Source organism: Pristiophorus japonicus, chromosome 22 (genome assembly GCF_044704955.1).
Source record: "Pristiophorus japonicus isolate sPriJap1 chromosome 22, sPriJap1.hap1, whole genome shotgun sequence".
Classification (NCBI taxonomy): Eukaryota; Metazoa; Chordata; class Chondrichthyes; family Pristiophoridae; genus Pristiophorus; species Pristiophorus japonicus.
The window spans coordinates 45700132-45714500 of record NC_091998.1 but is presented as its reverse complement, the minus strand read 5'-3'; the positions used below and the strand labels follow the sequence as shown (position 1 = coordinate 45714500).

At 43.1% G+C, this 14369-nt stretch overlaps 1 protein-coding gene across 1 annotated transcript in view; it reads right to left on the bottom strand.

The window, feature by feature from the left end:
• The window catches only part of LOC139235011 (serine/threonine-protein phosphatase 2A 55 kDa regulatory subunit B alpha isoform), a 97238-nt gene that overhangs the window by 10537 nt on the left and 72332 nt on the right, over positions 1-14369 (bottom strand). The window contains exons 5-6 of the mRNA XM_070866088.1: positions 3924-4036; positions 481-658 (exon numbers count right to left, since the gene is read on the bottom strand). Of these exons, the coding sequence (XP_070722189.1) occupies positions 481-658; positions 3924-4036 (291 nt within the window). The remainder of the gene's footprint in view (positions 1-480; positions 659-3923; positions 4037-14369) is intronic.

Below are 14369 nucleotides of genomic sequence, written 5' to 3'. Positions count from 1 at the left end.
ATCCCATTCCTCTCGTGAAGGCGTTAATTCCTGCTGGGATGGGAGTTCCAGAGGTGCCAGACCAGTCCAAAGCTTTTCCCAAGTGGCCACTATTCATTCACGAATCGAGTGAGCATTGTCTAGATATTTGACCTTGGAAGGACAGCAGAGCCTTTATCTGAGATTCATGCACAGGGATCACTGGACAGCAAGGAGGAGGAGCTGCGATTCCATCCGATTTCCAGCCCAGGGCAGTGAGGCCAAATTGCAGTACCGTATAGAAATCCTGGTTGGCATTATCACCTATCTCAGCACAGGCTGGGAATTGAGCTGAAGACATTCTTGGCCTATATAGCTCAGTCACACACTGCCTGGACCAACTATCTTAATAAAACAAGGTGTGGATCAATCCTTTGTACAGAAGAGAAAAGTCAGCTCAGTACAAACGCTGCCAAAAATAATTACCTAGAACGAGATTCAAGTGCACATAGATAAGGATACTAAAACTTCTGTCTGTGATTTCTAAATGCCACAGGTTAATCCTAAGATCATCCGCTGATAAGTAAGTTTCATAGTCACTATTGACTGAAATAGAGTTTATATGATATGTGTGTGCATTAGCAAATATTCTTCGAGGGCTGGCTTCAACCATTAAATCCATTGGTTTGAATACTGGCACCTGGGAACGAGCAGAAACAAAACGTTAAACCTGGAAGAATGAGGGAGAAAACAGCAGAGCAGAACACGACTTTCACGCAACTTTTTTGGAAAGTGTTGTGTGAGATGGGGGAAGGAGCGGGGCAAACGCCGGCACAAGTGGAGGTCATCCCCGTACACAGGTAGTATCAGCTACACAAGATAACAAGTACTGGTTATCAAGGGTCTCTGTAAGAATAAGGGGTTTAGAATGGAGATGAGGAGGAATTTCTTCTCTCAGAGGGTCATAAATCTGTGGAATTCTCTGTCCCAGAGAGCTGTGGAGGCTGGGTCATTAAATATATTTATGGTGGCGATAGACAGATTTTTGAGCGATAAGGGAGTCAAGCATTACGGGGAGCGGGCGGGGAAGTGGAGCTGAGCTGAGCTTAAGATCAGATCAGCCACGATCTTATTAAATGGCGGAGCAGGCTCGAGGGGCCAAATGGCCAACTCCTGCTCCTATTTCTTATGTTCTTATGTAAGCTGCGCGGAGTGCAAGGTCCCACACAGGCCGCTCACCGGCTACTCTATTGGAAACACCGTGCATGCGTAGAAATTTAACGGGACCGCGCAGTAAAAAAAAACAGACCGCACAGAACAAAGCGCAGCTCACAGGGAACATTGCTGTTCCATTTCAGAAAAATCTTCTTTTCGTTTTAAAATGATAAAGGACTTTGAGTAGAAGGAATATGTCCTGCGTTTGGGAAGTCAGTGATGGAGGTCATCAATTTAAAATGTCACAAGGAGAGCGAGGTTACGAGAACGTTCTGTGGGCCAGAGAATTACTGGAGCGTGAAATGATGTGTCACGGGGAGTAGCTGAGGCAGACTTTTATCTTTTAACAGCAAAGTGGATAAACCGAGGAGGATGCATTCCTACAGGGAGTGGGCAGGATAATGGGATTAGTTTTGGATTGATCTACTACAGTTGGCAGACACAATGGTTTGAATGCCTCCTCTGTGACTTAAACTTGTATATCCTCATACAGCAACAGATAATGTGCTGGAAAATTAATAAACACAGAAAAAACACAGTACAATACAGTATCCTTGCTCACAAGCACCACATATAGACAACAGAAAACACAGACCATAGTGTAATCTAGCTGGCCTACAAGAACATGCTGCTGAAACTCTCAACAAACCAATGCTTTTGTTACCTCTAGACTTGACTATTCCAACGCACCCCTGGCCAGCCTTCCTTCCTGCACCCTCCATAAACTTAAGCTCATCCAAATCTCAGCTGTCCATGACCTAACTTGCACCAAGTCCCATTCACCCATCACCCCTGTGCTCGCTGACCTACATTGGCTCCTGGTTAAGCAATGCCTCGATTTTAAAATTTGCATCCTTGATTTCAAATCCCTCCATGGCCTCTCACCATCCTATCTTGGTAATCTCCCCCAGCTCTACAACCCTCCACAACATCTCTGCGCTCCTCCAATTCTGGCCTATTGCGCACACTGGATTTTAATCGCTCCACCACTGGTGGCCGTGCCTTCAGCTGCCGAGGCCCTAAGCTCTGGAATTGCCTCCCTAAATCGCTCTTTCCTCCTTTAAGACACTGCTTAAAACCTCCCTCTTTATTAAAACCGACAGATTAGTAAAAGGGGAGGTGCAACGAGACCTGGGTGTCATAGTACATCAGTCATTGAAAGTAGGCATGTAGGTACAACAGGCAGTAAAGAAAGCAAATGGCATGTTGGCCTTCATAGCGAGAGGATTTGAGTATAGGAGCAGGGAGATCTTACTGCAGTTGTACAGGACCTTGGTGAGATCACACTTTGAATATTGTGTGTAGTTTTGGTCTCCTAATCTGAGGAAGGAAATTCTTGCTATTGAGGGAGTGCAGCAAAGGTTCACCAGACTGATTCCAGGGATGGCTGGACTGACGTATGAAGAAAGATGGGATCAACTAGGCTTATATTCACTTGAATTTAGATGAATGAGAGGGGACCTGATAGAAACATATAAAATTCCGACAGGATTGGACAGGTTAGATGCAGGAAGAATGCTCCCGATGTTGGGGAAGTCCAGAACCAGGGGTCGCAGTCCAAGGTTAAGGGGTAAGCCATCTAGGACCGAGATGAGGAGAAACTTTTTCACCCAGAGAATTGTGAATCTGTGGACTTCTCTACCACAGAAAGTTGTTGAGTCCAGTTCGTTGGATATATTCAAAAGGGAGTTAGATGTGGCCCTTATGGCTAAAGGGATCAAGGGGTATGGAGAGAAGGCTGGGGTGGGGTACTGAAGTTACATAATCAGCCATGATCATATTGAATGGTGGTGCAAGCTTGAAGAGTCGAATGGCCTGCTCCTGCACCTATTTGTTTTGTTTATCTGCCCTAATATCTCCTTATGTGGCTCGGTGTCAAATTTTGTATGATAACGCTCCTGTGCAGCGCTTTGGGATGTTTTGCTACATTAAAAGCGCTATATAAATGCAAGTTGTTGTTGTTCTGACCATCATTGAGCTGGGGCCACAAGTTTAATTAAACATTGGACACAGCCCTCCCACGTTTGGGCTCTGGTCTCCGGTCTCCGCATTAATAGCGGAGTTTAGGAACTCTGCAACAACCGGTACCCTGAAACAGCATCAACAGTCCCAACAAATATAAAGCGTCTTGGAACTTTCCTTTGAAAGAAATGATTTACTCCAGACTTCGTACAGCACCAAACATTGCTGATGCATAAAGTACATTCCTGTAAACTGAAAAGCAGTTTATAATAATAACAACTTTTATTTATGTAGCGCCTTTTAACGTAGTAAAATGTCCCAAGGCGCTTCACAGCAGTGTTACAAAAGAAAAATAGATACTGACCAGTGAGGGAAAGAGACAAAAAGCGGGAAAAAGTGTAAAGTCAGTGGCTCGGGTCTGAAGTGGCAGGCAAAATGCACACACAAATAGACACAAGCGAAAAAGAAAACAAATTCAATTTCCATGGTAAATAGTAAAATAAAATAAAGATTCTACAATATTAGAATCACTACAATCAAGAATAATTATAGTTAAACAAAATTAAATATATAGAATAATTATTAAGTTAAAATCAGAAAATCAGTAATTGAAGAAAAGTTAAATCAGTCTTTAGCTTTCTATTCACTCCGTCCTGCGATTCAATTAATATGGATGAACCAATCACTTCCTTCCACTGTTGTGACGTCATACTTTGATTACTGTTTATTTCTCGTTGGGTCTGTAGATTTTGCAGCGGCTAGCTTTTTTTTTAATACCGCGAGCTCACCTTAAGTGTAGTGACTGTGGCAGGATCCCTGTATCTACCATCCTCCTCCTTCAAGTTATAACCTTCTGGTCGTTTGTCTCTTTCGCTGATTTTCCACAACTTTATTGTTTTATCTAACAAACAAAACAGAATTGCATCAGATAGAGTTGCATCAGAGAGAGAGTCCACTGGAGTATCCGAGTGCCTGGAGTCCAGTGTGTACAAAATCAAAGAGGGACATTTTAACATGAATCCATTTGTGAAAGGCGGGCGTCTCATCAACGTTCACTAACTGCATAAGCAAAGTGACTGTCGGAAACATTGAATGATACCGACATATCTAATCCATTGCATCACAGCGGATGCTGAAAGCAGTACGACCAGAATAAATTTACTAAAGATGGAAAAATGTTATTAATTTACTTAGAAGTTCACTCAAAATACTGACCCACAAAATCGCTTAAAAGATGCAATTACACCGTTTCCTCTCAAGTCCAGGACTGTGGGGCTCAGTCCGTATCAAGTAAACTGTTTGTGGCAATGCATTCTGTGCACGGCATCATTCCACAAACAGCACTGAGATGAATGACCAGTTAACGTGTTTTTTTTTTGCTAGTTTTGGTCAAAGGAGGACTGGGATTGCACAGGTTTGCACTGTCCTCCACCAGGTCAGTGGGAGTGCCATTTTTAAAAAGCTCTGCCTGGTGGAGGACAGTGCAAACCTGATGCAATGGATTAGATAGGTCGGTATCATTCAATGTTTCTGACAGTCACTTTACTTATGCTGCCAGGCTGCTCCAGTGACACAGTCGATGGGGACAAGGCTGCGTGGCCTATTCATTGCAATAGGGGCCACAATTCCAAACCAATTTGTGAACCCCCCCCCCACTCAGAACAATCCGGGGACAGACTTTCTTCTTCTACAACTTGCTCTTTTGTTCAGACACAGTACTGCCGCAGAATCCTGCGGGATTTCACCAAGTGTTAATTGCACTCTTACATTATACAAAATAAAACAATGGCTTAAATTTACATGGGGATTTATCACATCTCTCAATGTCTCAAAATTATTCACTTACCATTACTTATATTCAAGCGCTGTGTGACTTGTGCAGGCAAGCCCAGCAGCCATTTTGTACACTCGAGGTCTGACAAATAGCAGTGGGAGAATTGAAGGAGGCATTGTGTCCAGTTCACAGGGAGAACACCCTGCGCTTCTCCCATTTTATTAAGGGTGGTTGGGTAAGAAGGAAGACTGAAGACCATGTTTTGTGATTCACAATGTCCGGAATCAGTTAACGGAGAACTAACTTCCAAATCACAGCCATTCCTGACAAGCTGACAGTACTCTGATGTGGGATTCACCAATATCTTTTTTAAATAAATGCGGTGAAGCTCATTTCTTCCCCCCACCTCCTCTTCTCAGAATAATGAATAAAAAAACAATTACAATGTTTAGATAAAGTTTACGATGGATCCTTATCCATAGTGAAGTGAATGATTTGGATAAGGATCCATCTAAGATATGCAAAGCATCGGGACGTGAAATATGTTTGTGTTGAAAACTGCAGTGGCAGTGGGTAGGGTACATGTTGGCCAGCATCTGGTCACTGCGGCATCCTCCACAGTCAGGTGGGCAGGGAGAGGCAGAGTATTAGTGCTCCAAACATATTCCCGGTTATAACAAAGGTGCCAGTAAGCAGAGAAACTGTCTGTTTGGCAATAAATAACATTTCAGGGAACTGATGCAATTCACGAATATAGAGAAAATTTACCATAAATATTTAACTACTTTCACAGTTTATGCTGTTCCAATACTTTCATGCTTCAGACCGGGGCCCAGAAGAGGCGAGGGCCCAAGGGTAGCACTGCGATAGGTTTGCGCAATTGGCCCGTGCAGCAGAACTGGTCTCCAGTCGTCCTGGTTAACCCTTGCCACTGGATAAAGGCTGAGCTCTGTCAGGCCCAGGTGGTGGCTGGGGTGCAATGGCCACCACATGTTAAAAAATCCATGCACAGGCATCTTCCACCCTTCAGGATCCGGAATATCATTGAAACACCTGTGAACTTATCAGTTTTTCGGCATGGAAGCAAGTCATCCTCGTTTCGAGCGACTGCCTATGATGATGATGATGCTTCAGACCGAGAGGCCGCTTTCGCTCATCCCCTTGATGACATTAGCTGGCACACTAGCACATACAGGGAGGCCATGCGTAGGTTGTTCTCACTGACCCAACAGCAGAGGTCCCTGGCTTCGACCTCCCTCGGAGACAGTGGGCAGCGTCCGACCCAATTCGCACAGGGCACGGACGCTGTGGCCACCTGCTCCACATGTGGAAGGTGAGGGACGACCCGAAGCACGACTGTGGCCCTGAGTCTCCGTCGCATCAACCTGCCCACTGAGATCTGTTGTGGGAGGTACCTCATTTCTCCACTTGGCATCTCAGGAGGCCATCAAATGAGAGCCAAACTAGACATTGTAAGTTTTTCCAAGTTTATGCTGTCACAATAATTATCAACCTGGGCAGATGTTTTTAAATCTCTGAACATTTCGACAATGTGAAAACAATTGTAAATTTATGACCCCTTTAACGGTGGGTTTTTAAAACCCCTGTGATCTGTATTAGAATTCAGAGCATTCAGATACCCGTTTACAATAATTGCATTAATCTAGCTCGATTACAGAAATCAGAAACCTGTTCATACAGTCACGCAGGCCAAATACCTGGGAGGAAATCCAAGGTAAGCAAATCTCATACTGATAGGTGAGCAAAGGCCTCTTCTGCCACCCTTGTCACAGGGATTACGGTTTTGTCGAAGTCTATCGGTTGGATTGAGACCCATTAAAAACACAGGCCTAATGGATCAAATTGTTGTTCTTTATTTCCACAATTGTCTTTACTCTAGCGAACGGTGTTGAGATGAAGGTTTAGCAAATCTACTCCCAGCAGCCTTTATCTGCATGGAAGGAGCTGTTAATTTAAACTGCCATTAATAGATCTGTGGCGTTTCCTTGTGATAAATGCAGGCTTGGCAACACTAGCTTTTGGTAAATTGTTAATTATCCTCCCACAAAGCAGATTATCCACAGATTTACTTTGGAAAGTGCAGTGCTAGTGATACCAAAAACTCGGAATGCAAAATAATCCAAGTATAAATTGCATGCCGAAAAACTGCCGGATTTTGCAATCAGCGGCGAACGGCACGGCACTCGTGATTCATTATGCTTACACCTGCCCACAGAATTTCTGTTGGCTTTTACACCGCGATTTTCAGTTACCACAGTCAAAGTAGCATGGCACACTCCACAGGGAATCTGGGACCTGTGTAAACAGGACAAGCAACAGCATGTCTCTTCAACAAGAGATTGGTGTGCAAAATTAAAGCACATGGTACTGGGGGTAATGTACTGACGTGGATAGAGAACTGGTTGGCAGTCAGGAAGCAGAGAGTCGGGATAAACGGGTCCTTTTCAGAATGGCAGGCAGTGACTAGTGGGGTGCCGTAGGGCTCAGTGCTGGGACCCCAGCTCTTTACAATATACATTAATAATTTAGATGAAGGAATTGAGTGTAATATCTCCAAGTTTGCAGATGACACTAAGCTGGGTGGCGGTGTGAGCTGTGAGGAGGACGCTAAGAGGCTGCAGGGTGACTTGGACAGGTTAGGTGAGTGGGAAAACGCATGGCAGATGAGTATAATGTGGATAAATGTGAGGTTATCCACTTTGAGGGCAAAAACACGAAGACAGATTATCTGAATGGCAGATTAGGAAAAGGGAAGGTGCAACGAGACATGGGTGTATTGGTACATCAGTCATTGAAAGTTGGCATGCAGGTACAGCAGGTGGTAAAGAAGGCAAATGGTATGTTGGCCTTCATAGCTAGGGGATTTGAGTATAGGAGCAGGGAGGTCTTACTGCAGTTGTACAGGGCCTTAGTGAGGTCTCACCTGGAATAGTGTGTTCAGTTTTGGTCTCCTAACCTGAGGAAGGACGTTCTTGCTATTGAAGGAGTGCAGCAAAGGTTCATCAGACTGATTCCAGGGATGGCAGGCCTACCATATGAGGAGAGACTGGATCGACTGGGCCTGCATTCACTGGAGTTTAGAAGGATGAGAGGGGATCTCATAGAAACATAAAATTCTGACAGGACTGGACAGGTTAGATGCAGGAAGAATGTTCCCGATGTTGGGGTAAGTCCAGAACCAGGGGACACGGTTTTAGGATAAGGGGTAAGCCATTTAGGACTGAGATGAGGAGAAACTTCTCCACTCAGAGTTGTTAACCTGTGGAATTCCCTACCGCAGAGAGTTGTTGATGCCAGTTCATTGGATATATTCAAGAGGGAGTTAGATATGGCCCTTACGGCTAAAGGGAACAAGGGGTATGGAGAGAAAGCAGGAATGGGGTACTGAGGTGAATGATCAGCCATGATCTTATTGAATGGTGGTGCAGGCTCGAAGAGCCGAACGGCCTGCTCCTGCATCTATTTTCTATGTTTCTAACCAGACTGAAGAATCCTTACCTAGGCACACAGAATCTAAACCCGAAGTGTAAGATAGAATATTGAATTCAATGGAAAATCATGTACAGAAAGCAAAATAAAGAGAGGGAAAGAAAGATGGAATTGCGAGAGATAAGAGAACCAGAAAGAATAAGTTAAAAATAATTAAATTTCTTTAAAATCTCCAATAATTTAAGTTTGATGGGATGAGACTCCACACTTGTAAACATTAATTTTCAGTGCCAGAAAGATTGTTTGACAGTTATTAGGACATCACACTATTAAAACGTCACTTGAATGGAAAAGATCCAAATCTTTCTGGCGTGTTTAGTGAGTATCCAGTGGGTAAGTACAGCAACTCACGCCCTGTTTGAATGCCGAGTCCCTTGACATGGTAACGCTGTAGCGAAGCTTGTGGAGGAAAATTCGAGCAACAACTTCCTGATTTCCACGTTTTAACTGCACATGTACGGATGCCAACAATGCTGTCTGGTTTACTACTTAATAACAAACAGTGAGCGCTGATAGCTTCAGTTATTCTTACCAAAAAATCCAGGGCAACATGTTTAATGAGGGTCTTGATGTGCCCATCGCACAAAAACATCATACTTTTTCTGATTAGTTGTGCAAAATCTTGATTTCAGCCAAAGACAAGTTTAAAAAAAGCCATCAACGACCACAGTGCTTCGTCTTCCAAGAAAATTCAAGAATTAAGGGGAAAAAAAGAACAAACCTGCATTTATATAGCGTCTTTCATGACCTCAGGATATCCCCCAAGTGCTTCATAGCCAGTTAAGTATTTTTGAAGTGTAGTCATTGCTGCAATGTAGGGCAACGTAACCACCAATTAACGCATTAAAGTCCCACAAACAGCAATGAGATAAGTGACCAGACAATTTGTTTTCAGTGATGTTGTTTGAAGGATAAATTTTAGCCAATACTGGTCGAACTCCTCTCCAATTCTTCGAATAGTGCCATGGAATATTTTACTTTTCCACCCAAGGGGGCACAGAAGGCCTCGGTTTAAGTTCTCATCTGAAAGATGACACCTCCGACAATGCAGCACTCCCTCGGTAATGCACTGGACTGTTAGCCTAGATCTTGTGCTCAAGTCTCTGGAGTGGGACTTAAACCCACAACCTTCTGGCTCAGAAGTGAGTGGTGTCCACTGAGCCACGGCTGACACCTAAATACAAACCTTAAGTTATAGAGTAACTATTTCATAACAAGTGCACATTCACAAGCCTTTGTCTCCACAGGACTCTCCTTCTCTACTCCATTACCATTTCCTCAATAGATAAAGATATACATAACACCCACACAGAATATACTTGCAGGTATAGTCATCTGAAGCTCACAATGGCAATTTGAAACCTTACCCGATCTCCATGGTAACTGATTAGTATCACCACAATACCCATTTTAAGAGATTATAACAATTTATAAAGGAACCAAGTAACTACTTGAAAAGGAAGAATATAAATCGATATGAAGAGGTAAGGAATTGAGATTGAAACACTCTGCCAGTTAAAAAGCTAGCCCTGCCACAGGTACGATAGATTCATTAGCCCCTTCCCGAGTTGGAAATTCTAATTCCAAGATGACCATGAAAGTATTTTCCATGGTTAGAACTGTGGCTTTTGCATAATTGTGCAGCGATGTCAGATCTTGTGGTATAGCTCAGTTGTCATGTCAGCAATTGCATTAAAGGCAGGGGATGAGATATCACTCAAGACGACATCTCACATAGCTTGAATTACACATAGGGTACCGCAGTTCAACATAAAAACAAATTCCCATTGGATGTCTTCAGAACTTTCTTTCCCCCACGTTGGGGATCAGATGAAGGCCAATGTGAAGATTATATCAAATTTCGACAGCCAATAGAGCGTGGGGTTTGGGCTCATCATTGCTTTCATAAGGGCTTAATCACAGGTCATCGACCTGAAATGGTAACTCTGCTCCTCACTCCACAGATGCTGCCTTGCCTGCTGAGTATTTCCAGCACTTTCGTGCAATTGTTATAGGCCACAATGCATCTGTGGTCAGCAGTTATAGTACAGACAACTCTCGATTATCCGGGTCCCACGGGGATTGGGCTATTCCGGGTAAATGATTTTTCCGTTAGGGTGAGTCTACATTTTAAAGTTAAAACTTTAATGAATCAATACAACCAGCTGCAAACAGTAACAAAAGATGGACATTACCAGCATGCATGTACAGGTTCTGTGCCCGGAAACGACACTGCCCCCGTTCCCAACGTCAGCGGTGGTCGCGAGACAGCGGCTGCTGCAGCCCGCACACACAAGGGCAGAAGAGGGTGATTTTTACGGTGACAGAGAGTGTGTGAGAGAGAGAGAGAAAATGTGGAGAGAGAGAGAGAAAGAGAGAGAATGTGCGAGTGAGAGAGAGAGAGAGAGAATGTGAGAGAGAATGAGCAAATACAAATGAGAAGTGTTTGGAAGGCAATTTTTCCAAATTATTTGGAGCTGTCTTTTCACTTGTAAGCAACAGAATTTTAAATCCCGTTAGAACGGTTTCCCGTTGGATCCGTGTACGGATAATCGAGAGTTGTCTGTGTTTAAAGTGGGGTTTGGGAAGTCAGCATTCAACCAAACAGATGCAGAAAACAGGATATGCAAAATCAGTCACAAAGAGGAAGACAATAGCACACAATTGTATGTGATGCAGTTTGCTCCATTTACTCGTGTGTATATTTCCATGGGTTCTGATCAATCGTATAGACACCAACCAAACATGATGGTCTCCAATTTGCCAGTTACCTCAATGCACAGCTTTCAAGGATCCAAATTACAACCCGTACTCATTTGTGTTTTACAAGAATTCCCTCTCCCAACAGTACCTCACATTCTCCGCCAGCGCTGCTACTACTCTTCTAATTTAAGAAATGATGCCATTCGAGTAACTGAGGCCAGTCCGAGATTGATGCTGGCACCCACTCCTTCCCACACAAGTCATTAAACTATAAATAGGATTCATTCTGTGAAGCGCATAGAGGCATTTTAACGCAAAAATTATAATGGTGAGTTTTTCCAAGACTCACAAAAACTCCTGTGTCTAATCCCACACATCAAGTCACAGAATACTGGGCTCAATTTTTTTTTTAAAGATATGGGCTAAAGCACAAGATAGCAAGACTTGAAACAGGTTTAAGTCCCCACTGGTTTGCAATCCACAAGAAGCACATCAAAACTAATGGAAAGAAAGTACTCGCTGTATCACACAGCACATAAACCCTCTCCAGGCAGTTACTTAAAGAACCCCTCACACGTTAAAGAACATTACATTTGGTCTGTCAGATCTGGTCTGCTACTGAACGGAGAGGAACTTCAGTGGAAAACTCGCCAAAATCAACCAAATGAACCATCAATGAGTTATCTGGCTGATTCACTGCGGCTTGTTACAATTGCACAGACTACAAATGTCCCAGAATGGATTCACTGTCTTGAGTTGAGTTCACTGATCTTAGCTGGGGTACAACTGGCCTCGGTGCCCTGGGTCAAGTAAGGGTAGGACATTTATTTTTTTAAGTCAGCCAGGGATCCTACTTCTGATCAGTACCAGAGGCTGCAAATTCGCGGATGTCTGGTCAGAGCACTAACCCAACTAATCCCCATGGTCGAATAGCCTGCTAATGCTCTCTGGACTCACAAATGAGTGAGATACCAAAGGAACGTTCTCACCTGCAGAACTGGACTCTAGCAAGAGAAAACGTGAGAGAATTTTGTTTTGTTATCTCATTAAAAAGCACTTATTGATTCCGAAATCATGCCCACAAACTCCAGTTATAAAACAATCACAAACTGAGCAATTCTTCCATATCCTTCAATTCAGAAGTTAACTATCTCCTCATTCAGAAATTCTTTTTAATGTTCCCAAAGAGTAGTTCAACCAGTGCAGCAAGGTCCTGGGTTTGAGCGGAGTTCACTGGGGCGAGAATATTCCTTTAGCAACCACTGTGGAAATGTATTTTTATCTAAGCTGATACCATACGGTATTTGTGTGCCCTTTGCAATATATATATATAACAAAATGGAGTCCTGGCCCTTCCAGAACTTTCTGCATTTTAGCAGTCAGCTTGCATAAACAGCTAAACCTGGTTTGAGATGGCTGATGGCCATCAGACAGCTAGGAGACAAGTCATGCTGAGACAAGTACCCCCCTCATGGTGATCTCCTATTGTCTACACGACAGGAGTTCCATGTCACCCCACCCTTATCTTCTAGACTCAAACCACCAGCCATTATCTCTTGTAGAGACCTCATCCATTTGATGCAAACAGATAAACTGACCAAGAAATTGAACAATCCTGACGCAATACAAGATAGCCCATTACCTCATTCTCATGGAGTAATGGCCGGCTGGCCAACTGATAACCCTGACAAAAGGAAATATCTGTAAACCATGTCAGGACCAGGATATAGTAATTAACTCTATCTGTATTCACTGACTGTGAGACAGAGCCAATACACAGGGAGAGGCCATAACTTGGGTTTTACTGTATAAATATCTTGTGAAACTGTACCATTGCAGAGATGTTCACTTAGCCATTGACTGAGTGTGACCTGCCCCTTGCTAGCAAGTAAATTAAAGAAACTTCTGCCGGAGCTGTAAGTGTCGGAGTCATTCTTTTCGGAGGTCGAGATTTCGACAGTTACTTCTTGGAGGTTCCACCGAGATGCATACTCTCTGTCCTGTGAGTAAAACGGATACAGGCACAGTGCCTCTCCAGTGAAAGGCTTCAGTGGCCAAACAATGTGAGCCTTATGCTCACAAGAGGTTTCTTCACTGTTGAATCGCATATGTAATCTGTTGTCCACAGGGGAGGTACTGCAATCTACAAGACCCGACATTTAAAAGCTAAAGGTATTTTTTTATAACCATTTCTTTCTCAGCTCGCCAGCAGAAGAGAACAGGTTCTGGAAAAATCTCGAAACAGCCCGGGGAAGGTTTCAATAGGTAAGGGAGCGCTAGTCGATCGAAAAGGGTTCTTGGTTCTTATGTGATAAGATTTTTATTGTTTTTAATTCGGAAGGGGTTCTTATGTGATAAGAGTAGAGAAAAAAAAAGAAAGCGCAATCGATCAAAGGTTCTTATGTGATAAGAGTTTGGGTATGGAACCATAAGTTTTATCAGTTTTTTATTAGGATAAGTTAAGGACTTGGTCTGTAGTGGCGTACAACGCAGACTGAGAATATTGTTTGTTGTCTTTGTGATACTGTTGTGTGCAATACCTTTGTGCGACATTGCCATTAGAGAAACGGGAAGAGTTACTAGGGAAAGTTGTGATTCGGAAAAAAAAACCCACAAGGATTGATTAAGAAAAGAAACAGTAACTGATTGATCAACTACGGTTGGTTCGTGCCAACATATCTCACACACCCAGACTGAGCCCGAATTAAGAGCCTTTTCAGGCCACGTAACGGCCAGGAGAAGTGGGCGTAGAGAACTCGGTTGGTCGAAAGGATTGAGAGATCAGAAACTGTGGAAAATCTTAATCATCCAGAATGGGTGCCGGAGCAAGTTAAAACACCACAAAAGGCACACCAGCCTATGTCATGCTCCAGAATTGTGGTCAGAAAAAAAAAACCGGTAAAGTGGACTAAGGGTGAAAACAGGCCATTTCCACCCGATGGTTCATTTAATTTAGAGAGAACAACATGTCTAGAGGAGTGTCTTATAAACAGAGATCCAGGTAGAAGAGAAAAAAAAAAGGAAAGTAATAGAAAAGGCCTGGGTTCCGATTCTTCAAGCCCATGTAAAATTAACAGAGGAAGTAAATCAAATGTAAAATTTAAAAAAAAGAGAACCTGAAAGTGACTTATGGATTAAAAAAAAAATAAAGCTAGCAAAAAAAAAGCTTTATTGAATGGAGAGAGACTTTTGTGAATGTCTTGTCTTTGAATGAGAGTGCTTCTGTGTTTTTTCCTTGTGTCTGGAA